Source organism: Haliotis rufescens, unplaced genomic scaffold (genome assembly GCF_023055435.1).
Source record: "Haliotis rufescens isolate VD_foot unplaced genomic scaffold, xgHalRufe1.0.p SCAF_5, whole genome shotgun sequence".
NCBI classification, from domain to species: Eukaryota; Metazoa; Mollusca; class Gastropoda; order Lepetellida; family Haliotidae; genus Haliotis; species Haliotis rufescens.
Window position 1 is genome coordinate 48,131,391 of NW_025964223.1, and position 24,895 is coordinate 48,156,285.

General features: G+C 36.2%; 1 protein-coding gene across 1 annotated transcript in view; it reads right to left on the bottom strand.

Annotated features, from left to right (window-relative positions):
• LOC124137117 (E3 ubiquitin-protein ligase rnf213-alpha-like) overlaps positions 1–24,895 on the bottom strand; it is a 389,816-nt gene that overhangs the window by 124,083 nt on the left and 240,838 nt on the right. Inside the window, exons 44-52 of the mRNA XM_048383821.1 lie at positions 11,332–11,560; positions 10,801–10,971; positions 10,340–10,402; positions 8,167–8,265; positions 7,493–7,602; positions 7,092–7,229; positions 4,461–4,620; positions 2,873–2,946; positions 2,362–2,503 (exon numbers count right to left, since the gene is read on the bottom strand). Of these exons, the coding sequence (XP_048239778.1) occupies positions 2,362–2,503; positions 2,873–2,946; positions 4,461–4,620; positions 7,092–7,229; positions 7,493–7,602; positions 8,167–8,265; positions 10,340–10,402; positions 10,801–10,971; positions 11,332–11,560 (1,186 nt within the window). The remainder of the gene's footprint in view (positions 1–2,361; positions 2,504–2,872; positions 2,947–4,460; positions 4,621–7,091; positions 7,230–7,492; positions 7,603–8,166; positions 8,266–10,339; positions 10,403–10,800; positions 10,972–11,331; positions 11,561–24,895) is intronic.

Sequence of the window (24,895 nt, forward strand, 5' to 3'; positions counted from 1 at the left end):
GACAAACGTCTAAACACACAACATTTTATATGTAAGTAAATGTTAATTTAGACAATTTGGAATTTGGATACTTTTCAAAGGTCCAGGTTTGTATTGAATATTTGTAACTTAGCAAGGGCCATATTTCTATTGTAGTCTTCGGAACCTCATCATCACCTTGAATTGGTCATCAACAATCCATGCTTGTCTAAAGAGGTGACTAACGGGATCAGGTGGTCAGACTCACTACCTTGGTTGATTGCATGTCTGCTTCTGGCTCGATTATATACAGACTGCTATCATACAGCTGAAATATTGCTGAGTGCAGCAATAACAACAAGCGTATAGTCGACGAAGTCATCTATATCCCCCGCCTTTTTAACACGTTATGGTCCCAAACCAGGTAACTGATGCAACATTTCTCTTAGGCCATATCAAAATAGCTGCTATGGAAATTCTAAAATAAACATTTATAAAACTCGTTAATATCAAATGGCACCAGTTCAGTATGTGTCTGGTAAACATGCATAGTTTTGTTAGAAAGTATTGAATGGGTTTTAAGTTATGCTCCAGGAACAAACACTACCCAATAGAACCTAAGTCCAACTTGTTGCAATGGAAACGTAAAAAAATAAAAATTTATAAAATTCCTAATTAGCAAAAGGCACCAGTTCAGTATGTGCCTAGTAGACATGCAAAGTTTTGTAAGAAAGTATTTAATGGTTTTTGAGTTACGCTCCGGAAACGATCAGCACCCTTATAGAACCTAAGTCAAACTTGTTGCCATGGAAACTGATTTTTTTTTTTTTTTATAAAACTCCTAAATCCTAAATAGCAAAAGGCAACAATTCAGCATGTGTCTGATAGATGTGGAAAATTTCATCCGGAATCGAACCCTACCCTTATTGTTTTCCAAGTCCAACTTGTTGCCATGGAAACGTAAAAAATAAAATTTATTAAATTCCTAAATAGTAAAAGACACCAGTTCAACATGAGTCTGATAAACATGCAAAGTTTCGTAGAAAAATATTTAACGGTTTCTGAGTTTTGCTCCGGAAAAGATTTCGGGACGCACACACGGACGGAACCCATTTCTACATCCCCCGCCCCAACGAAGTTTGGGATAACAAACAAACAGTATTGTTCAATGCTACGTTTATAGATATAATAACACTACAACACTACATGTTTTGTGTCAACTCTCACTTACCGAAACACTTGTTGAATTGTCTTTTTTGGGCTTTCAATTTGGAACATTTCAATTTTGTTTTGTACAAGTCAAAGCCTTGTTTTGACAGTGTCAGTTTGACATCCATGCAATGGACAACTAGCACCTTGATTTTACACTTTACATACAATATCTTTAACACATGAGGAACAAGCATGAAATACTCATATCCCTCGCTAATATGACAGTTCTTGTTGTGTGCAAAGCCCTCTGGAAATGAGCACTTTCAGTCAAAGACGTTGTTATGGAAACTCGAAAAATTAATTTTTTTAAAATTACAAAATATCAAAAGGCACCAGTTTACGACTAGACCTACACATGTGCCAAGTTTGGTTAAGATAACTCATAGTTTTTGAGTCCTGCTCTGGAAACAAAACGTGATGGGCAGAAGGACGGACGGACAGCACCCATTCCAATATCCCCCTTCCACTAAGTGGCGCGGAATAATAATGTAATGGGACCAAAAGACATTTTTGAAATGGCTGCAATGGTCATTATTCAGAAGAATTGAGATATAAGTTCATATGACCGACATTGTGAGTAAATCTGGACAGATAATTCATAATTGTTAGCAGCTTGTATGCTATTCTTGAAATACTCATGCCTCGGGTAGCTTAGGAATTGCTTAGATTGATTTTTGAATAACAGATTTGAAAAAGAAACCAAGTATCAATTATTGATCAATCCTGAATACATAGGATATTATGTGTTGCATTAACGTGCATCCAGCATGTGCAAATTAATGCATGGTGTGAATACAGAAAATTCATTAAAAAAGTCCCAGGGAATCCACACAAAAATTAAAACACTTCATAGCAAATTTATGAAATAATGGTATCATTGGTTTGAATAGTATAAGTGTCTTAAACATTAAGTTTTATCATGATGATGATTACTTCATTAATTTATACCAAGGCCTATCTAAATGTTTGTAGTGACATGTCATTGTGTAGTATCGCTCATCTTATCAACATGAGGTCTTGATAACTTGTGTCTTATCAGGCTTTTATGTTTACCATATGTAGTCCTCAATTTCATTACTTACACAAATTCATAAAAATGAACTAATAATGACAATAGATTTAATTATCAATTCCTTAATTGGAAACTGAAACAAATCATCAATTTTTCTGTGAAAACATTGCAGATCTTACCTGAGTGTATTCCTGATCCTTTGGGAAACTTGACCCAAAAATAGTGATGACATGATGCTTATAATCATCAGCTTGAAGGTGTTGCTGTAGGATGTTCAGAGCACCGTAGTTCTCGGTCAGCAGTAGCAGGTAACGGCTCTCACTATGTTTGAAAGGATGTTAGAAATATGTAATCTATATTTACTTGAAACCAATGCACTACCAGCTAGAGTTAAAAGAAAGTACAGATGGTCTTGCATAACTTAAGAACTTGAAAACAAACAACTTTCTCTAAGTTTCTTCTAAGTAAGAATTGTCTTGCCAGTCACATGGTCTGAGGAGTGAACACAGCATTGACTATTTGCAATACTTCTGACCTATTCTTGGATAAAGTACAGGAGTTAATTAGTGTGTGAAGATGTTGGGATAATGTAAATATTTTGGGGTTTTAAATTCAGAGGACATAAAATATTTAATAATCTCACTGGTTCAGGGGCACTTAAAGCAGCTCTTATCTTGAAAGTGACAATACCTGCATGTACTATCTCCAGATAATGCCGCCTTTAAAAGAGCTATGGTTGAGCAGTCTGGGTCATCAGTATGAACCTGCACAAGTAACAAGTCTGAATACATAAAGAGTTCAGTAAAATAGATTTCTTAGTATTTTGAATAACTTTGATTGACATGTAAGCTGTAAATTAATTCATCATTGTCAAAAGTCGGTGGAAATTGGTAAAAAATTAAGGAGCTCATATGGACAGACTGTGTTTGCTATCAAACTTGACAGCGTTTAGGTATTTCATATAAACTATAAACAAAATCTTGTTCAAACACATTCATACCTCAGTAGGTCATTGTTCTGCAAAACAGAAGTTTCTACACAATAGGCTTCCTCACAACATGGCAGATACATCATGTTTTTGCAAATGGCAAACAGAATAACTCGCCGTTACAGTTGTTTATTTGCCTCTTTCAGTAAAGGTAGATACTTGTTCACTATCAATTTATGAACTTTGCAAAACGTGCGTAATAGCTATTGGTGATTTCATCTGGGGATTATATATTATAGCTGTGAATTACATATATTGTTACATGTAAAGATTGTGGAGTTTATGAAGAACGATAAACTTTGAACATTCAATTGAAAACTTATTATCGGAAGTAGTAACATGCATAACATTTTTTTAATAATGACAACATTGGTGTATAATAATAACTTTATTGGTAATTTATAACAATAATGGCTCTAGTCGTGGCAACATCCAAACTTTCGGGAAGTTGTAATCTATCGGACCGTCATTCACGCGATGTTTCTGACCGATCACGATCTGGAAAATACTATCATGAAAGTGTATTCCGTGGATAAGCCGACCCCTTTCTACAGAATATTTTTTCTGGTCCTCAAAATTCGGCTTATACGCGGTCATATACGGTAAATGAAGGTCAAAGGTTGAAGGTTGAAGATACACAACAATATATGTCACTTTGCTTACTGCATATCATTGCATGTTAAATTTCATAAAAGGAAATGCCGAAATTGCTGTGCAAAAAGATATAAGGGACATTTTCAATATGGCAGCCATGATTAATACATCAGCTAGGATTTCTGTTTGAACAGCTTAGAGACACCATGTTTTAATCTATTAAAAAATACATAAAAATGGGCTGTTGATATGTGAGTATCAGTCCTATTATACATTTATATATTGCACTTATCCAGATATATCAGATGAAATGTGGTATACATTTACTGTTATACTCCGATCAATGGATCAATATGCATTCTAGTTCTAAAGTATGTACAACCCATGCTGCCTATAGGTGCTAGAATGTTTTTACATCCACTTCACATATCGGGTACCAATTTCCTGCCAGGTGAACATAGGGGGTAGTGACAACACCATAAAGGCCTCTAAACATTGTTGATCGATAGGCTGAATAACAACCTGGTCACTAGCGGGATACGATCTCAGCATCTGGAACATGTTAATCTTGAGCTTTTGACCGCTTGCCCACTTTCGCATCACAGGTCCAAAAGTTGAAAACCATTTCAACAAAATAATCCTTTAAACCAGAAAGCAAAGAGTTCGATGTGTAAACAAGTATAAACTCCATCTTACCTCTTCATGTACATCAATTGTCTTTATTTCACTCTTGAATATTTTTACAGGATTTAGAGTGTGAAGTCCACCAAAGTTTCTTTTGATTGCATGCTCCAGCTGGTGCCAACAAATGTTTCTTTTACTTGTGGCAACAAATGCATACACCATCTTTACAAGGCTGAAATGCATAATTTCTTCTTGTCAGACCAACAGAACCAAACCAGTAGACCAGATGCATTTGTAGTATATATAAATGATAAACAATCATACATAGTCTAAATGTATGGTAATACTGATACTAAATAGCTAGCCTGTTGCAAGTGGGGTGCCAGCTATTTTGCGAAAAGCATAGTTAAAAGAAAACAATGTTATCACTATCATGGAAGGATGGACTGATGGACTGATACATGAACTCCTTTCCTATGTCCCCTGCCCCACTTCGTGGCGGGGCATAAAAATATTATTGATTACTGCAAGAGGTATCAATATCCAATAGTTTATATAGATAATATTAATTTACAATCAAAACACAACTGTTGTATACTTAGAAATTTGCATTATTCTTGATTTGATAAATATCTTGGTCCCATTCAAATTCAGAACCATAGTTTTGTTTTGAGTCTGGTTTGAATGCTAAAAATACCTGTCCAATCAAGTTTATTGTTCCTTCATGCTTGAAGCAAGTCTCCTTGTTGGGTACCATATTTCAACTGGAAATGCCTGGTAGTTTTAATAAGGACTGCCCTTGTTTCCCCTGCGTCCAAGACAACTTTTCGAGTTATTCCAGGATAAATATACAGTATAATGATATTTTCATCCAAATTTAAACAAAATGTGAGGTGTTTCTTTATACTGTGAACAGCTTTATTTCTGCACTGTTAAAAACTTGCGAATACCACACCAAAGACAATACTGCGACAAGATATTTTTGCGAGTTGCCATGTTGAGATGACCCCTCGATTACCAAACAATAGACAGCTTCTCTCCAAAGCTAGTTAATCTGAGTTGGCCGGAAAGTTGACTAGTGTCATGAAACCGATTCACGCAAGATGGCTTGTTTCCTGTGTGGACAAAATTGCAAAGGACACTGACGCAATCAAGCGAGGTTGGAAGAAGGCAAGATTACTGTGAGGTAACAGTGACACTAATTGGTCTGTTTACACTGTCATTTGTGATGTATTGTGTGACCATTCTGCATTCATTTGTGTTTTTAACTTATTGAGTAACTTGTGGTTCTGGTTGATGATTTCAACATTTGATGACCTGTTGCAATGAATAAAGTATGTATGTATTATTTATACTTATTTTTGCGCTTTTAATTTTTGCGATTGAGTCTCGTTTGCAAAACTCGCAATAATAAAACGGTCGCAAAAAATTCCCTGTTTACAGTATCTTTTTAACTGTTGACTAATGTACAGTCCCAACAAACAAACATTTTTGTAATGGCAAGCATTGATCAAGAAAGTTTTGCAGAATACTTAATTCCCCCATTCACAAATGTCTCAATACCTGACCATATTTTGATACTTTCATGAAGTATAGAAAGCAAGCAAGGGTTCTCACTAACTATATAGAGCTAACTAAATAGAGTGTTTATCAACAAAGGCTAGAGATATATTACTGACAAAAAATAAGGGAACTGATGAAATAATAGTGAAGGTCCAATGACCATAAATGTCTGTAATATTAATTTTGGGAGTGTAGATCAATATCTGGTGTGCCCACCCTAATTTCTAAATAATCTCCTCATTGACAATATGTTTTTCACTAAATATTTGGATATGATGCCAGTAATCCACTATCTAACCACATATTAGCTTGTACGAGATACATTCATGTATGTATTATTAAAGGTAAGAGGCTAAAATGTGATGGATTGGCATTTATCTCTTATGACATCGCTTACAGTCTGATTTCATCATATTTGAGAAGTGAAAACACATGCTCAGTGCAGAACAATATTAACAAGAAAGCCTTATGCCACTTAGATAAGATATAAGCACTTTTTGTTTAATGACATCACTTCTGGTTGTGGAAAAAAACCATGCCATATGCACTGCAACTTTAAAACAGAAAGATATCTTAGTAGATATATAATAAGAATGACAAAGGCACTATAATTCTTGCTTAATGACATCACTTCCCATTTAGGAACACATATGCAGGACGACATAAAAACAGAAAGTCCCAGGCCTCTAGGTAAATTCCTAAAAATGATATGCACTTCTGGTTTCATTACTTAACTTCTGGTTTGGGAAACACATAGAAACAAAATAGAAAGTCCCAACAAACCTTGCATGTACTTCCGGTCAAAGACTTCATTTCCAGTTTAGGAAAACACATGTCTTATGAAGTACAACTTTTACTCAGAAAGTTCCATGCCTTTAGCTACCCTTATAAGAAAGTCTTAGATACACTGCCTGTTTAATTAACTTCAATTTCAGCCAAACAGATCTTTGATTATTTCCAGTGGAAACATGTCATAAAAACACATCATTATACAAATAACCAGAACTACCTTACGCATGACCATCCCAGTGACCTTGACCTACAATCCAAGGTGTTCAAAATCCTATCACTTCAATTCCCTGACCTAGTAAAATGTAATTATACCTCTTACTCATTGAGATACAAAATAATAATACAAACCTGTAGAAATCTCGTAGGCCAAAAAATTCTCTTGATTGCTGTTGTGATTCTCTGAAGATCTTCTCATAGGCTTCAGCTAAATCAGGCAGCAATGTCTCGATTTTATTGAGAACTTCTTTCTTGCTTGAGCATATGCCTCTACAAATATTTACATAAAGATTGTTAGTTTTAAAGAAATTCAAAAAGTGTAGTGTCAAAATGGTAAACAATATAAGGTAGCATTCAGTATTTGTCAAACACAGTACAACTGTCACAAACAGAAAGCAAACTAGCATTGTGCTATCTGAGGATCCTAATTGTTGTACTATAAAGAGAATATTTGATTATAATAAAATACTGTTTTTCAACACACACACGCTATGTAAATAACAATAGTCTAACACCTGCTTGTCAATACTTACTCTGCACTTTCTACAAGTTCATTCTTATCAGGAACTTCTCTCTGCACCAGGATTCCTCGGTTCATCTTAGCGGGGTCCAGGGCCCAGTTGGAGATCCCAATGAAGGCAACCTGTCAGTATAAAAACATAAAATAGTTGACTGTGCCCTTAAAAGCTACTGCTTACACTTCTTGGCTTGCATCATTTACTGTGATCATTAAAACTATATATTTCCCTTGATACTTTGGAATCTTCTTAATGCAAAACAAAATTAAAGTGGTTTGTTCGTAACAATTTCTCAAAGTAAATAAAAATGTAATTATCTATGTGTAAATAGTTTCATGTCACAGCAATTGATAACAGTTAAAGAAATATTTAAATATATTTTCTTTCATATAACCACATACTATATGTGTCATTAATTACTCTGATCTTCTTACTGGTGACTATGAAACATTACATCATAATGACTTTGTTAAACCATGTACATGAGATACTAAATTGGTGCTTGAAGGTAGCCTAGCTAGTTTCCATATGTCAAATGTGTGCTGATGAGGACAAGTATTAAAGTGGGAAATTCCTAACAATTTTAAATAAAACAAAACAAAGCAAAGCTAGACTATTCCCAGGAATAAAATCTTATGCAAGTTATTTGTCATTTGTGTATGGTGTGATGCCTGTACTGGAAAACCTGCCTTATTGTTTTGGTTTTTGTCTGTTTGATGTTCATCATTGATGTCTAATCCTTGATCTTCATCTCCTTCAAATTCATCCTCTTCTGGTGACTGACCACTCTGAAAACAACACTCTGAGGTCAAAAGTCGTATGAAAAAAAACCCTTTAACTTTTGGAATTTAACACCTAATTCGTAATTGTGAAAAGGTTGTCATGTGCATAGAAATTTTTTTCAGGCAGAAAAACACAGAAAAATACCACTACAGAAATAATACCAAAACAATACAATTAAGAATTGACCTTCACTTTGTGTGAGTTCATTGGAGTATGAACCTTCATAGAGTGAGGGCGAAACTGTATGAACATCAGAGCTTGCGACGATGTTCATACAATGTTTGGCCCTCACTCTATGAAGGTTCATACTCCAATGAACTCACACAAAGTGAAGGTCAATTCTAATAATTTTTTTATCACAATTTCTTACCTCAAAAGATGTAGGCCTAGATCTAAACACAATTTTATTTAGTACATGTGACTTCATGTTTACACTGACAGCCATACAACAACCAGCTATATCGCGGAGTAAAATAGTTCCTCAAAAAGAGAGGTGACATGGGCGTATGGATGCACAACTTGCTCTCCAGAAACATTTTACGCAGCACATGTGTTCAAATCATATCCTCATTAGATGAGAAAGGTCTGTAAAGAACTACCTCAGTAAGTCAGTCACAATGACATCGCGTCGTAATACATTTACATCAAGTACAAGACGTCAAACGGCCGACACGATAAACATGACGGGAGAGATTTCCGAAGTTGTTGATGAACCTTTCGCGGTTACATGTGTTAGTCATCATTGATCAACTGGCCGATCATTGAAAGGTGAATAAAGATGCGTCAAACAGACACAAAGGTAAATTCATAGATTGCTGGAGTCGGTCAATGTCAGCCTAGGCACGGATCGAGTCGATACTACGATAGTTTAGATGTACATTTCTTCGTTTGTTCATTAGGATGGGCCGTAGCGAGGATATTCGTGAACAATCATGCAGTCACGCTCTCTGACATTTCTCAAAGTATACTGAAACGCTGAGACCAAGAATAAAGGTTCTAAATGATCAGAAAGAACGCTTATGCATGTTTTCGTGCTAGGGAATTCCCAGGGGTTTCCCCAGGAATGTGGAAATAGTCCGTCAGTGTTTACGTCATTTCAAGAACACGTTCTCGTGAAAAACGTATGAACGTCAAATTGTGTCGTTCATACACTTACGAACGTCAATTTCGCGGTCATGTGACCGACCTCTCGTCCAATGGAAAAGCCGTATATCGTGTAAACTTCAGATAAAAAAATTATCAGAAGTTGTGGAGCAATTTCAACACCAACACACCAAGCAAGGTGTATTACACAGGGATAGAAATACATATTTTTTTAAGTGTGCCACAAGGCAATCATAAAGATGCTTCAGTCTGTCCTTTGGAATGTAAGTGTGCCAACTAGAAGAATACTTTTGATAAATCTGCTAAATTGGTGAATTTCATTCACTAAGGCTAGAGATAATAAGCAGTCATTAGAAAAATTGCATCCTTCTTCTTCACTGAGATGATAACAGCCAACATTACTTACATGTGTCATGTTTACTTCCCGCAAAAGTACATTTGTTATTGGCTTCATGTAACAATGATTGTCACAAGGTAGTATCATTTAAAAAACATAATTTATAAGAGTGCCCTTCAAACACTGAAAACATACTTAATTGTGCCATTGCGACTTTAACCGTGCCATTGTCAGTACATTTGTTTGTTTGTTGTTTAAAGCCGCACACAGCAATATTCCAGCTATATGACAGCGGTCTGTAAGTAATCGAGTCTGGACCAGACAATCCCGTGATTGATGTCATGAGCATCAATCCATGAAACTGTGATACCATGACATGCATCAACCAAGTCAGCAAGCCCATTGTCAGTAAAATAAAGGAATTTCGAACCCTGGTTACATATATAGCAGTTTTAGTCACTGTCCGTTAACCTTTAAACTAATTACCAGTCCAGTCTCATAGGAAACACTTAATATGTAACAGTGGGATGATACACATTAAGATAAGCCAAAAAGGGAACTCATGCGCAATTATCATACAAGAATCTCAGATTATCAAAAGACGTCATCTATCATTTCTGATATGTCTACATGTCAACCTGCACATCTTGTCCTGGTTCTTCAAAGCCCTGATAGCCATCTTCCAACAGTGAGTGGAGAGTCTGAAATATTTACAGATGTAATCAGTGAACAATGAAACAATATACATTTATTATTGAGACACCAAAGATTAATTAAACAAATGTACAGGTTAAATGCGCTTAAATGCTGTATTAATTTATAAGTGGTCATATTCAGTTGGTAAGAAAAGTGTTAACATAAACTAACCAGGGTGATAATATGACATATTCCTCAACATGTCCTACCATTTAAAGATATAATTATCAATGCTCAGTAGATTGAACAATTGTTTATGAATATTTCATACTTTTTTAATCATGTTACCAATGGGAACTTGTTGACACCAAACATACAAGATATTTAGTTGCAGATTATACATAGTTCTTAACAACATACATACAATACTTTATCAAGATTTATAAGTTCTATCTTTCATTACCTTGAGCGGCATCCTTGGAGAGTCTTCTGCCAGACCAACTTCATCCAGAACTACGATGGAGACAAACCTGTCCAGGTCCTTGTCCTGTTGGTAGCGAGCACACTGACGGAAGGTACCGACAATACCTTCAGCAGTGGCCAGAGGACTGCACTGGAATGACACCATCTGGGCCTGCATGAAAATAAAGAAACAATGTAATGTAGAATAAAACAGACAAAGAATATAACTTTGTGTACGACAAGAAAGGTGGTTTTATCATGCAAAATCCTGAATGCCTAAAAAACTTTCCACCAGAAACATCTATCAAGAACCTTTTTGACACTACCAACTTAGATGACAGATACTTTAATGACAAAGTTGTATGCACAAGTGACCTTCACCTTTAATCTCAGACAGCAGCTGTATGATAATTGCAAGCATGTGTGGTGTTACAAATGTAAATTCATTGTGGCATACTTATCAAAGAATAGCAAATAAACAAACCACCTTGCACAAAAGATATATGAATTAAAATAGTCTATTATAACAAACCTGCTTCAGTTGTTTGAACAATTCCTTTTTGGCTGAGTTACCCTGCATAGCATCTGCAACAATGGTTTTGGCCAGGGACTTGGAGCTGCCTGGTTTTCCCACCAGGAAAAGGGGGATCCTCAGTTCAATACAGACAACCATCATGAACAGGTTCTCCTTCAGGGCCTGGTTCTTCGCTATGTTCTTTTCTGGGTCAATCTCGACTTCATCCACAAACACCTTCTGGCAGCTGATTGATATGCATATTTGTCATTTTCTGATTAGAACTACCAGTTGACCATATAACAATTATTGAAATAAAAAAAAGGTTTAAAATCCATTTGAAAGCAAACACAGGTATAGCCAACGAAGTCATCTACAGTGTGCGAGCTCAGCCTATGTTACCGCTTATAGATGAAAACCAAGCCTCGCTTTCACACAGGTTATAAATAGATTCAATGCTAAAATCCCCATAGTGACGTCACAACCCCTGTCACAGGAAGTGAAAAATCCTGGGCTCTACACCTACCTCATATAAACCTTTTATTACAAATCCTATTTGAACATGTAATATTTTCATATATTTCCCATTTCCACATATATCAATTTATCAAAATAATACCAAAATATAACCCATCCATGCACTGTAGAAGTTGTGAGAACATGTTTATTGAAGTCACGTGACCTCAAAATATTCTCTCACAGGGTAGAAGTCATTCACAAAAATATGGGTTCCATCTATCTTAAGAGCAGGAGGGGCCAATTCCTGTGTTCCCTGCAATCACTGATCACTAAGCTTCCTATATCCAACTTAAAATAGGAGGAGCTAGAACTGTAAACATGTTTGTAATTGGATAAAAGACAGTCCCCAGTTTCCCCCTCGAAGTGACCAAGAAGTCCCACACAGAGCGGCCAGAAACATAAATACATCTGGCACCTTACTGATAGCATCACATTCTAATGACAGATATGTTACTTTAGGGCAGTTTTACACTGTTTGTTTAAATTTGTGTTGACTGATATGTCATTGAGGGTCTAATTTGTGTGTCAGGGGTCTAAACTGATGGTTTACAGGCTGTGGTGTTTGACATTTGGTTCTCTCTGTCTTAAGCTGTCTGGACATAGTTTGTGAGTGTTATCACACTGAACATACATTTGCGCTAAAATAAATCAGTACTTAAATCTCAAATATGTATTGGTTTGTTAGTTTTAATTAGGAAAAGTAACCCTTCACAGCACCGGAAGTAGTCAAGATTTTAGCCATGTGACCTGTATCAGTAAAATGATTGGCTCAAACCCATCGTCTGCTGTAGCAGTAAACTACTGTTTCTGTTGTGGTGGACGATTACTTTTGGATTATACCTTGGCTATTGCATTTTTATGCCGAATCATGGCTAAATTGTGTGTTTCAACTGTTATTTTCTTGGCACTCACTTGGAATACCAGTTTCTTACTAACTATTTATCATGATGCGACTTCCAACTGACACCAGTGAAGATTTGTCAAGAAAGGTATGAACATATTGGAATTCTGACGCCTCTAAAACTAATGAATTTTCAAGTGAAAAATATAAAGAGTACATTTTTACCAATGAGGCTTGTGTATGCATTAATATTATGTAGAACTTGTAAACGCTCGTAGAATTTTGCATCTTGTGAATGTGTGTGCATTTAGGCCATCCGAAAAGTCAGAAAGGAAATAGAAACAAAAGCTGGAATGATGGCATTCCTCCTGAGAAAAAATGTAAGACATCGTATCATTATGGTAGCCCATGTAGTCCCTGTCAGGTATGCATACAGTTGGGAACATTTTATCAAAGATGGTCCTCATCATGAAATGAATAAACCTTAACACCCAGGTGAAAAGCATGAATATTCAGTGAATATATTTCGTAACACGGAAAACTTATAAAAGTACAAAAACACAGTTGTTTTAGTAGAAACCTGTTTATCCAGCTGACAGAAACTAGAGAGTGAATATGTCATCTGCTAACAAATTGTATTTACTGTTTGTAGGTCGCATTTGAGAACGAGGCTTGGTTTTTACAGGAAAAGATATCAATTACAAAATTGAGGCTGAGGCTAAGCTCGCACACTGCTATATCCCCCACCCATTTTAACACGTAATGGTCCCATATCAGGTAACTGACCCAACATTTCTCTTAGCCCATGTTGATAGCTGCAATCGAAATTCTAAAATAAACCTTTCTAAAACTCCTTAATATCAAATGGCACCAGTTCAGTATGTGCTTTATAATAGACATGCAATGTTTGGCAAGGAAATATTTCTGGAAATAATGGTAAGTAATGTAAATTTCTAAAATTCATAAGTAGCAAAAGGCAACAATTCAGCATGTGTCTGATAGATGTGGAAAATTTCATCCGGAATCGAACCCTACCCTTATTGTTTTCCAAGTCCAACTTGTTGCAATGGAAACATAAAAAATAAAAATTTCTAAAAGTGCTAAATATCAAAAGGCACCAGTTCAGTATTTGCCTGGTAGACAAGAAAAGTTTTGTAAGAAAGTATTTAACAGTTTTTGAGTTACGGTCCGGAAACGAACAGCACCCTTATAGAACTTGTTACCATGGAAACATAAAAAATAAAAAATGTCTAAAATTCCTAAATAGCAAAAGGCACAAGTTCAGCATGAGTCTGACAGATAGGCAAAGTTTCGTAGAGAAATATTTAACGGTTCTGAGTTACGCTCCAGAAACAATTTCGGGACCAATGCACACATGCACACACAGACGGATGTACAGAACGCATTTCAATATCGTTGGGGCGGGGGATAATAAGGTGGTTGTGAAAGTAATTAGGCACTGATCAATGATTAATAATATTTTTAGGAAGTGCCATTAAGAAAACATTCATTTCGAAGTCGAATAAAATTCAAAATATATCCTGCAAACTAATACACTTCACAGTTTTGAATTCCCCCTTCTGTTTATTATTTACTGTCAATTTAGGCAAAGCAAAATTACTGAAAAAGTCTTCTGAAAATTAGGTACATTGTAATTCTTGCCAAATCACAATTATTTACTGTGTGTTTAGAAATCTAAATATCAGATATTTATTTGAATATTAAATGTAGAATAATAGCATATTAGTGATCTGAAATGTTGCTGATAAGCCTAAAATTGTTTACAATGTTTTGGAAAATATGCATACATGAACAGCGAAGGGAATGTATTGGATTGTGTTTACAAAATGCCAGTTATGAGACACCTATTTGATCAGGTATATTTCAAACTCAGCTGCTTTACATGAATCCCCAAATTCCTCATACATTTTAGAAACAAATGACAAATGGTCTTTGTCACCAATGAAAATTATCTAGATGAAATCATACGAAATAAATTATGTATAGAAACGCAAACTGTACTCGGAACACTGTACTTGCTGAAATGTAAACAAAGCAAAATTCAGATTTTATAATGAGTAGCATTTTTAGGGGTACTTTCGTCTAATTGTTGCATACATTGACTCGATCACACGTTTGCGAATATTCATGGGAAGAGTATCGTTGCACTAATTATAGAATTACACATATATACATTACAATGATGTGGTAAATTCAACAAGAGCCGTAAAAGTTTCCGTCCTCTGTGACGCCATGACTGACACTAAATCACGCACAAGGACTACAGTAGTTATCTGCATTTCTGACTAATTCTCTTTGTTACAATGGAAAAGATGGTAAACAAATAACAGTACACAGATTGTAAGAATGTTTCTGATTACCTACGTGACACATATATGTATATACGATCCCCCAATCAACGAAAATCCTCCTCTAGAAATCCTGCATACTGTTGTCAGTAAACGCGTCATTTTGTGAAAGTCAGTCACCGGTAGTGATGTCATATGGGAGTAAACATTGTTTGACATATTTGGTAATTTCTTTGAGGTGTCAACTTATAACTCGGCATCCAGGGTGTTCTTTGTTTTTGTCCAGTTTGCATTATCATCATCACCTTGAAAATCCACAGATATAGCGGTAACCTTTTTTTGTAGGGTCACATTATTTATGAGTAGTCAGCAGTACATAGGATGACGTCACTTACAACAGTGGTGTTATGTATAATGCGCTACTGCAATCATGAGAATAGACAAAATGCATTGATTCTATGCTAAAAGGGTACAATTTTAAGGTGTGTAAGAAACAAACAAGTCATTTCTTGGAACTATACATGAAATTCCCATACTAGGGGTGACAGCGTGTAGTATGGCTGGGACGGGTAACTCGGGTACCTGGGTCGGGTGGGTACTGAGTAGGACCCGGGTACCCACAGGATTCCCCAGACTCGTCCTTAGTCACATGATATATTATCTAATGGCTAAAATTATCTGGAACTCTATGGTTACACTACAAGTCATTAAGGTTCGCTTTTCTTTCTAACTATGCACCCATTCCTTCTGATTTTTCATATGATTGAATAAAGATATTACTTAAGTCAACTTCAGTGTATGCATGACAAGATTGTTTAATACAGGTATCTAAATATGTTTTGCCAGAGCTATGCAACAAAAGTTCCCAATCAGACATTTTTAGACATCTCCCATTAACATGATAATTTATTGGTGACCAACCTCATTGCCAATGGAATTACCCTGAAGTATGGCTGAATATTGTCAATTTTAGGTGCAAATGACACAAGAGAGATTGCCCATTTTTGTGGCTGATGATTGTGTGGTTTGTGTATGTTTTACTTAACCACACGTGTTTTGAAACAGATTTAACCATGTTTGATTAGCTGTTGTTCTTATATCGAACATATACATTATTCTAATGGGTTACCAGCAGCCATTGTTATATTATAACCAGGGTATTTTAGAAAAAGGGTTTTTGGTATTTATTTAAAATGTACTTTACTAAACTAAGCTTTTGGGTAAAATATAGACGCATATGAGAGAAGTGATTGTGCAGGATGAGGGCATCACCCCTAGGGCAAGTGATGATTGGTTTTGCTTCTCTTAAGTGATAGAGTTTACCTTTCATTAGTACAATGAATTAGTAGAATTGGTCTTGCAATAAAAATGTCAGACGGGAGATAAATGGATGGAACAAAATTGTTAGTCTTGTGGTGATCAAATATTTCTGAGTATTACTGCTTGATTATAATGTCAAAATAACAGGATTAAGTATCTTTTCGGTGCCTTCCAGTCTGGCAGAGTAATTGATGGTATTTGATTATATGAGTATGTCCGAGTTGACCAATGACCTTAGGGAGGTAATCTAATTGTTTAGTCCGTAGGGCTTGATGGTAAAACTAATTACTATGGAAATTGGGGAATGACCATTATGACTCATTTCTCATGATGTCAAATGTGATTTTGGAGGGAGGAGCTAAAATTATCATCGATAGTATTTTGTTAGTTGTCCGAGAGTGGTGCGGGGAGTCGGGAGCATACAGCTGAATAGAAAGGTTCACTGTGGTTTTGGGATCCCGAGTCAGAAATGAAACAGAGTTAAACGTTCAACAGAAAAAACATCAGGCCTTTCAAAGCATCATCTAGGTATGTGTTGTATTTATATCAGGCAACAACAAGAACTTATCTGAGGACCATGTGTGCATATTTATGATTAATTCTATCATAAATAAAAAGGACTGGAGCAAACCATCTGACTTGTGATTTTGAGAGTGCTACATCATCCCTAGAACCAAGGAGTATAGTTGATAAGTACAAGTGACCATAGGTAGAAGGTTAAAGTACCCGGAACCTAAGGTTACATATGGTGGAGATGCATGCCATGCATCCGTGCTTATTATACAGGCTTCATTAAGAAGGGTTAGTCACTTGCTTGCCCGGCCTCACAGAGGGACAGTGGCACTAGGGGGAGCAGTTATTGATTACTAAGTGTTGGTCAGTTGCCTCACTTGCAGGGAGGTGGTATTGATTTCCCTTAGTTCGCTACTACACAGGACAGTTTTGGATGGAAAGTTGTAAGGTGAGCTTGACTTTACTGTTATTATCTCTTATCACCTACACTGAGCACGAGAAGTCTTGAAATTCTGACTTTGAAGTTGGACATTCACATATTGTCTGAGAAGAACCCAACGTGACTCAAAATGTTTCATGACAATTAAAAATTGTTCTGCCTCTGATATTACAGAGACAAATGACAGTTTATTTGCAAGAGGACTTGGAAATAAGGACAAATTAGACAAGAGTTTTGCTGCTTTAGCAAGGGCTTTTTCCCTAAGTCAGTTTTCTCTTGAGAAATTCAATGGAAATGATCCAGAAATTGCAAGTTCATGGTTAAGCAGATATGAGAAATTTAATTCTTTACATAATTATTCAGAAGAATGGACAAAGACAGCATTTAGTTTATGGTTAGACAAAAATGCTTTAAAGTGGTATGAAGCTCAAGGCTTTAGTGAAAAGTCCTGGAATGAGGTGAAGACAGCTTTCCTTGCAAGGTACAAACTAAATTCAGCAAAAAGATATGAAAGACTAGACAAGCTTTATGATATGAAACAGAAACCGTCTGAGGATTTTGAGGACTTTCTTCAAGAATTGCAATATGAGGCAAAACGTCTTGATAGACTGGACGACAACTTTCTCATGGATGCCGTCATTAGGAATTCTCAACCTCACATTAAACAGTTCATTTTGACAAGATTGCATGAGACCAAGGATCAAGTCCTGGAAAGTGCAAGAATAGCAGATGCTGCATTTGGACTGGCCACATCAGAAAATGACAGCCTTGTGTCTGTTATAGAGGAGCTCGTTGGACAAGTATCCTTATTGACCAGTACAGAAAATACTCGAACAGGAGGGAACTTTTCATATGAGCTTCAGGATGACTCTATGTACAGAAAGCAGTACATTAAATCTGCGACTGAGTGTACTGATGACCAACACCCAGTAAAGAACGGGACACAAACATTCCATCAACATCACAGAAGTGGTTATGCATCAACGCATGTTGATATCAGGGACATGAGTGACAATGATGTGCCCTGTGGACAAAACTGGAGCCGTACTCCAAGGAATATGAACATGGAGGAGCATAGGGTGTCACAACCACCATTATGGAACATTTGTGGACAATGAGGTAGGACACATTTTAGTATGTCTGAGAGTCTTGCGAGATCTATGCAAAGTTTTCAATGCTGTAGGATAGGACAACTAAGCAGATTCTACTTTTCTAATTAAGCCAAACGTATGCGAGGGTTAACAGGGGCAGTGCTACATGAGGATTTGAGCCTGTTGCCAATATAACAAATTTTGATTTTGATAATGTTGATATAACATCATAGGCCACACTTTTACAATGAGAAATAATACAGAACCAGATCACGGAAATGATAAGTGATTTGAGCGAAGTTGTTGTTTTGACTTGTAGTGTGGGTTTATCTCACAGCAGTATTAGGGTTAAGATATCTGGAAAGACTTACAGTGCCCTATGTGACTCAGGTGAAACTTTGAGCTGTATGAATTCAAATGTATTCTCATCTATTGGGGGTGAGAGTAGATTTCCTATAACAAAATGAGGTGCAAGGTCATTGGTTGGTGCAGATGGGAAACCGTTAGATGTGTTAGGTGTATCAACAATTCCTCTTACAGATGGTCAGACCTGTGTTGTACGGGACTTTCAGGTCTTTTAGCCTTATCAATTGATGTGTTGTTAGGCTTAGATTTCTTGAGAAGCCAGAAGGCTAACATTGATGTTAGCCATAATAGGTTGATTTTGTGGGATGGTACCACCAACACACCGAACCTTTGTTGCTGGTGTACGTTAATGACCCAGATATAAAGTTAGGTGTTGTCAAGCCAATTGAGTCTATTGCAGAATGGTTACATGTGTGAGGTGCTAGATATCTCACTTCATCTGTCAATCAAGTACCATCAAGTACTAGTTCAGAGATTAAGTTGGCGATAGGTGTCATTGAAGAAGTCGATATTGCCGACGTGTATGGAGAGTTAGGAGACAGTGACACCACACATACCACGCCTATCACCACAGGTGACAAAGCATTCAACCATGTTGATATTGACGGGAATCAATCATTAGGTGACAGGAATAAGGATATCCAAATATGAAATGGAAGTAGATAAGTCGTAGAGGAATGCGATACCAAGTCCAATTAGCAGGTGTCTCGAAAAGAGAAGGGGTCCTAAGTGAGTTTCTCAATTCAGAAATTGTGGAGGATTTCCAAGTGAAGAAAGAAAACAACAAAAAGTAAACAATAGAACTGCACGTAAGGAAGTGTGACAATCATATAGGTATATGATATACGGAGGATATGTAGATCCAAGGTTATGATAACAAGTTGGTTTTAGTCCCAAGTTAAAGTGTCATGTGTCAAAGCAAATGGGTACCCAGATAGGAAATCAAGGATGATAATGAAAAGTCGTAGAGGTAACATGCCAACGCAGATATGAAATGATGAAAAGGACGTAGAGGTAACATGCCTACGCAGATATGAAATGATAGTAAGTCGTAGAGGTCACATGCCTACGCTGTCAAGCCGTGGAGGAGACATGCCCACTTAGTAATAATGTCGACAAGGACGTAGAGGAGACATGCCTACGTTATTGAATATTATAAACACATAGATGAGGAAATGCCTATGCTGTTTCAAAGCTTGAAAGATCAAGTCTAGAGATGCCTGACAGTCTCTAGTGGTGAGGTAGATATGTTTCTACCTCAAGTTGCTGAGTATCTTGAGGACAGTCGAAAGACTAACGATGAATTCACTCGGGACGAAGGACAGAGGGTCGATTTGTCTCGTAGCCTGTGTGAAGACCTATAAATCGGTCGTGGTGTGTAGATGATTGGCCAATCATATTTGTACAGAAGAGTTTTGCCTAGTCAGAAGGCTGTTGTAATACATACCTCCTGTTGAGGAGAGGAAATGTTTGAAGAGAGTACAGACGGAATATTAAAGAGGTTTTTTTAATTTTTTCATGAGTTATGATGCTGACACAGACACAATGATAGGAGTGAAAAGGGGACATACGGTTATATATTACTGGGATTGAAGATGTAAGAAATCAGAAGTTGTTTAAAACAAGGCCGTTTAACTTAAAAATATTCAACTGACCCACAAGTACAGCATATTATTGACACATGAACTGTATGAACATAAGCGCTGTGTTCTGTGGTTTACTTAATGTTGGTAGACATTATTTATGAGAGAGAGTAATATGTTGTATGGTACATTGGTGACGATCAATTGGGATTGTTGTTTATTGTTTTTCACTTAGGGAAGATATGGCTTCATTGGGATAACAGAGTAGGAACTGAGATCAGATCTAAAATCTGAGAGATTACTTGGATATTTGTGTTATAAAGGACCCTTAGGCTTCGCACTTAAAGCTATGATGACACTACTCATGATGTGGAAACCATTGACGACATGCATTCCGGATATTTATCTCTGGGGTAATACCTTCAGATATATGGGACGACTTAACATACGAACAGACATGGTATCATATATTCACTACTGAATTGCCCAAGATCTCTAACTATCCAATTCTGCTTAGAGATACGTGAGGGAATATTAGTCTTCAGGTGAATTATACGTCCTGTGATGAGAATATGATGGCTATATTGAATTTTACTTATCGCATACATGACGAAACTTTCATAGACATGTTAGAAGGGGTTACTTTGATCAGAAATATTATTCTTCAAGGTCAAATTGTTGGTTCTCAGACTCGCTCTAAGAGAGCTTTATAACCTTTTACTGGTGAATTCTCACATAATTTATTTGGTACCGCCGTGACAGTGGCGTGAACATAATACGACAACATATCAATATCTTATCAAATTGAATGAGAGCGGAAGAAGCAGCTTTTAATGTGTCACAGGATTACATGGGTTCGTACATGTCTAAGGCCAATGACAGAATGGACAGTTTGAAGCAAGGTATAATTGCAAATCATAATGAATTGACTGAACTGATAAATGTAGAGGTTGGTAAGATACGATGGTTTCAGGCCATGTATGCACATTGGATACAACTTGTTGCAAAGGAGTTACATTTTGCTACTATGGTTGAAAGGAAGATTAATCAGTTGAGCACAGGATTATATAAGTTGTTAGAAAATGTACTATTACCTGAGTTGATACCTTTCCGACATTTAAGGTGGACTCTATCAAAATAAGGAGAGCATTGAAATGTCACAGTTTTAGAAATTTAAGTGATCTCAGACATACTAGTGTCCTCTTGTATAAATGTTGATGTTATACTGTATTCAAGATGTTACTTTTACTACATGTTTTATGCTTTTGTGCTGACCTATATGCATTTATTTATAATATATATGAATGGGTACAACTACCATATGAGAAAAACATATGTTGAATTTCATGAGAGAAAATCTATCTGTTGTATGTTACCAGTATGTTGTATATGGTGCATTGCATTGCATCGCAGGAGTTCATTGATGTTTGAAAACATATACTGTATTGGTAGATGCAGATGTGTTCTACAAAACACTTGTGAAGAGTTTTACCATTAGGAATATGTATGTTGTTGCATGTTTGATGACTTGAATATTTGTTGATAGATTGCACGTGCGATCAATGCGATCACTTGACAATATTCTATATAGGTGCATGTCCAGTGACTTTACGATAAGTTGATGTTGTTTTGATGTTGAAAAAAAACAAAAAAACAAACTATTGTGATTGTTGAGTCAGGTGAGATGTTGTTTGTTTACTGAGTATAGATGCTGAAGCTAAATTTCAACATTTACTTGAGAAATTATAAGAACAAACTGTTGTAATCTTCAGTTAAAGAGGACTTCATGGAGTGTAATGCATGAATTTAAAGTAATTTCCTATTTGATTTACAAATGACTGAATTTGGGACAATTAACTCTTTTGGACATCAGACTCAACGTTTTCGCTGTCATACATGTAGGAATGAGCAACCTCATTCTATAAGATGATGGAGAGAATCATTTCTTTATAAACTTCCAGGACATTTTTGATTATTTGATATGGAGATATGATACTATTGTGATTTTTTTGCCTGAAGAAAAATGCTCACATATATATATATATATATATATATATATATATATATATATATATATATATATATATATATATATAAAATCAAAACGTTAAGAAATGTTTTTATTTACCAATCTGCATTTACTAAAAAAAAAAAAAAGCGAAAATTTTACAAAGAAGAATAATTTCATTATGCCTTTATAAGCCTTCACATGCTATTAATCTCAGATAGGTACAACCCAAGACAGATCCTATCTGAGACATTACCTTGTAAAATTTCATTGTATTGATTTACCTGGTCCTCAGATGCATACACACACAAGTTGTTACATATTGATATTGTACTATTGTATTTACATCTTATATTTTATTATCATTGGTCAATCGCATGGGACATGCTCTACAACAGGAAGGGCATGTATAACCAGGGTATTTTAGAAAAAGGGTTTTTGGTATTTATTTAAAATGTACTTTACTAAACTAAGCTTTTGGGTAAAATATAGACGCATATGAGAGAAGTGATTGTGCAGGATGAGGGCATCACCCCTAGGGCAAGTGATGATTGGTTTTGCTTCTCTTAAGTGATAGAGTTTACCTTTCATTAGTACAATGAATTAGTAGAATTGGTCTTGCAATAAAAATGTCAGACGGGAGATAAATGGATGGAACAAAATTGTTAGTCTTGTGGTGATCAAATATTTCTGAGTATTACTGCTTGATTATAATGTCAAAATAACAGGATTAAGTATCTTTTCGGTGCCTTCCAGTCTGGCAGAGTAATTGATGGTATTTGATTATATGAGTATGTCCGAGTTGACCAATGACCTTAGGGAGGTAATCTAATTGTTAAGTCCGTAGGGCTTGATGGTTAAACTAATTACTATGGAAATTGGGGAATGACCATTATGAATCATTTCTCATGATGTCAAATGTGATTTTGGAGGGAGGAGCTAAAATTATCATCGATAGTATTTTGTTAGTTGTCCGAGAGTGGTGCGGGGAGTCGGGAGCATACAGCTGAATAGAAAGGTTCACTGTGGTTTTGGGATCCCGAGTCAGAAATGAAACAGAGTTAAACGTTCAACAGAAAAAACATCAGGCCTTTCAAAGCATCATCTAGGTATGTGTTGTATTTATATCAGGCAACAACAAGAACTTATCTGAGGACCATGTGTGCATATTTATGATTAATTCTATCATAAATAAAAAGGACTGGAGCAAACCATCTGACTTGTGATTTTGAGAGTGCTACATCATCCCTAGAACCAAGGAGTATAGTTGATAAGTACAAGTGACCATAGGTAGAAGGTTAAAGTACCCGGAACCTAAGGTTACAATATATATTGATATTGTCCATGAATCAATGTTTTCATATCCAATGTTTTAAGGGGAAACAGCATTTTGATTTTTTGGTGTCAAATGGAATGATATACTTGACTGTAACTAATTAGAATCAGGCATTTTTCAGCATCATGGTAGAATTGACATTTGATGTAGTCAAAAGGAGAAACATGCATGCCAAACTTCAGTTCCCTAAACCTATATGTCAAAATTTTATATAATTAAAACATAGTTGAACCCAATTACTAACTACACATGTACCACATTTCATTTGGCACAAACATGGGAGAGTAATGGCCATAAATAGCATTTTCTATATGACTGCCATGGAATCCATATAAAAATCAAGCAACCTAAACAAACAGACAAAAAGAAATGGAGGAAGCTGAACAATAGTTATCATTGTTAACAATTCTATGAATACTACCTCTATTACATCTTTGCCATAAATCCTGTATTTTGGCTTCAGTCACTAAAGTTTTCAGATTTTCAACAGACATCCTCTTTACTGTCAATCACACAATTAGTTGTTTTTCATATAGCACAATAGCAACCCAAGCTATGATGTGCGTTACGACGGGAATCTCACTTTTTTCCCCACATCTAACCACTAGAGGTAGCTGAATTGGGGAGGTAGGTGGGAGTATTTTGGATGTAATAGAGGTATGGGTAGTATTCTTAGAATTATTAACAATGATAACTATTGTTTGATAATTCTTGCGAATTCTCTACCTCTATTACATCTTAGCCAGAATATACAAGAGGGACCCAGTGGGATCTGCCTCTAGTAACTCCCTGTGTAATTGACAGTAATCCTCTTCTGGAAACCATTATCACTGATTCTAATCCTGACTGCTATTTCCGGTGCTGACGTCACTTCCGGTTTTGATCTCATTTCGGTTATGACATAACTTCCGGTGAGAACGTCATGTCCGATCACTGGAGGCAGTTTGTATTCAAGGTGCTTCTAATCCATCCTACACCTAATAGTTAGGATAATCAAAGGTGTACTCATCCTCTGCTGGTGTCATATCCTGCCACCCCCTTTGGCTACAATATCTGGGAGCGATGTAGAGTGATTAAAGTCCAATGTGGATTATGGGTGAGACTAGAATAGTCCATAGCATGGAGTTCTGAAACTCTTGCTGCTGTTGCCATGGTTTGGAGGAAGGATGCTTTTGTTTGGAGGAAGGATGCTTTTCTGGATATGGGAGTTGGCCTTAGCCATGGGCTCGTAAGATTCCGTTAAAAGTGCAAATAACA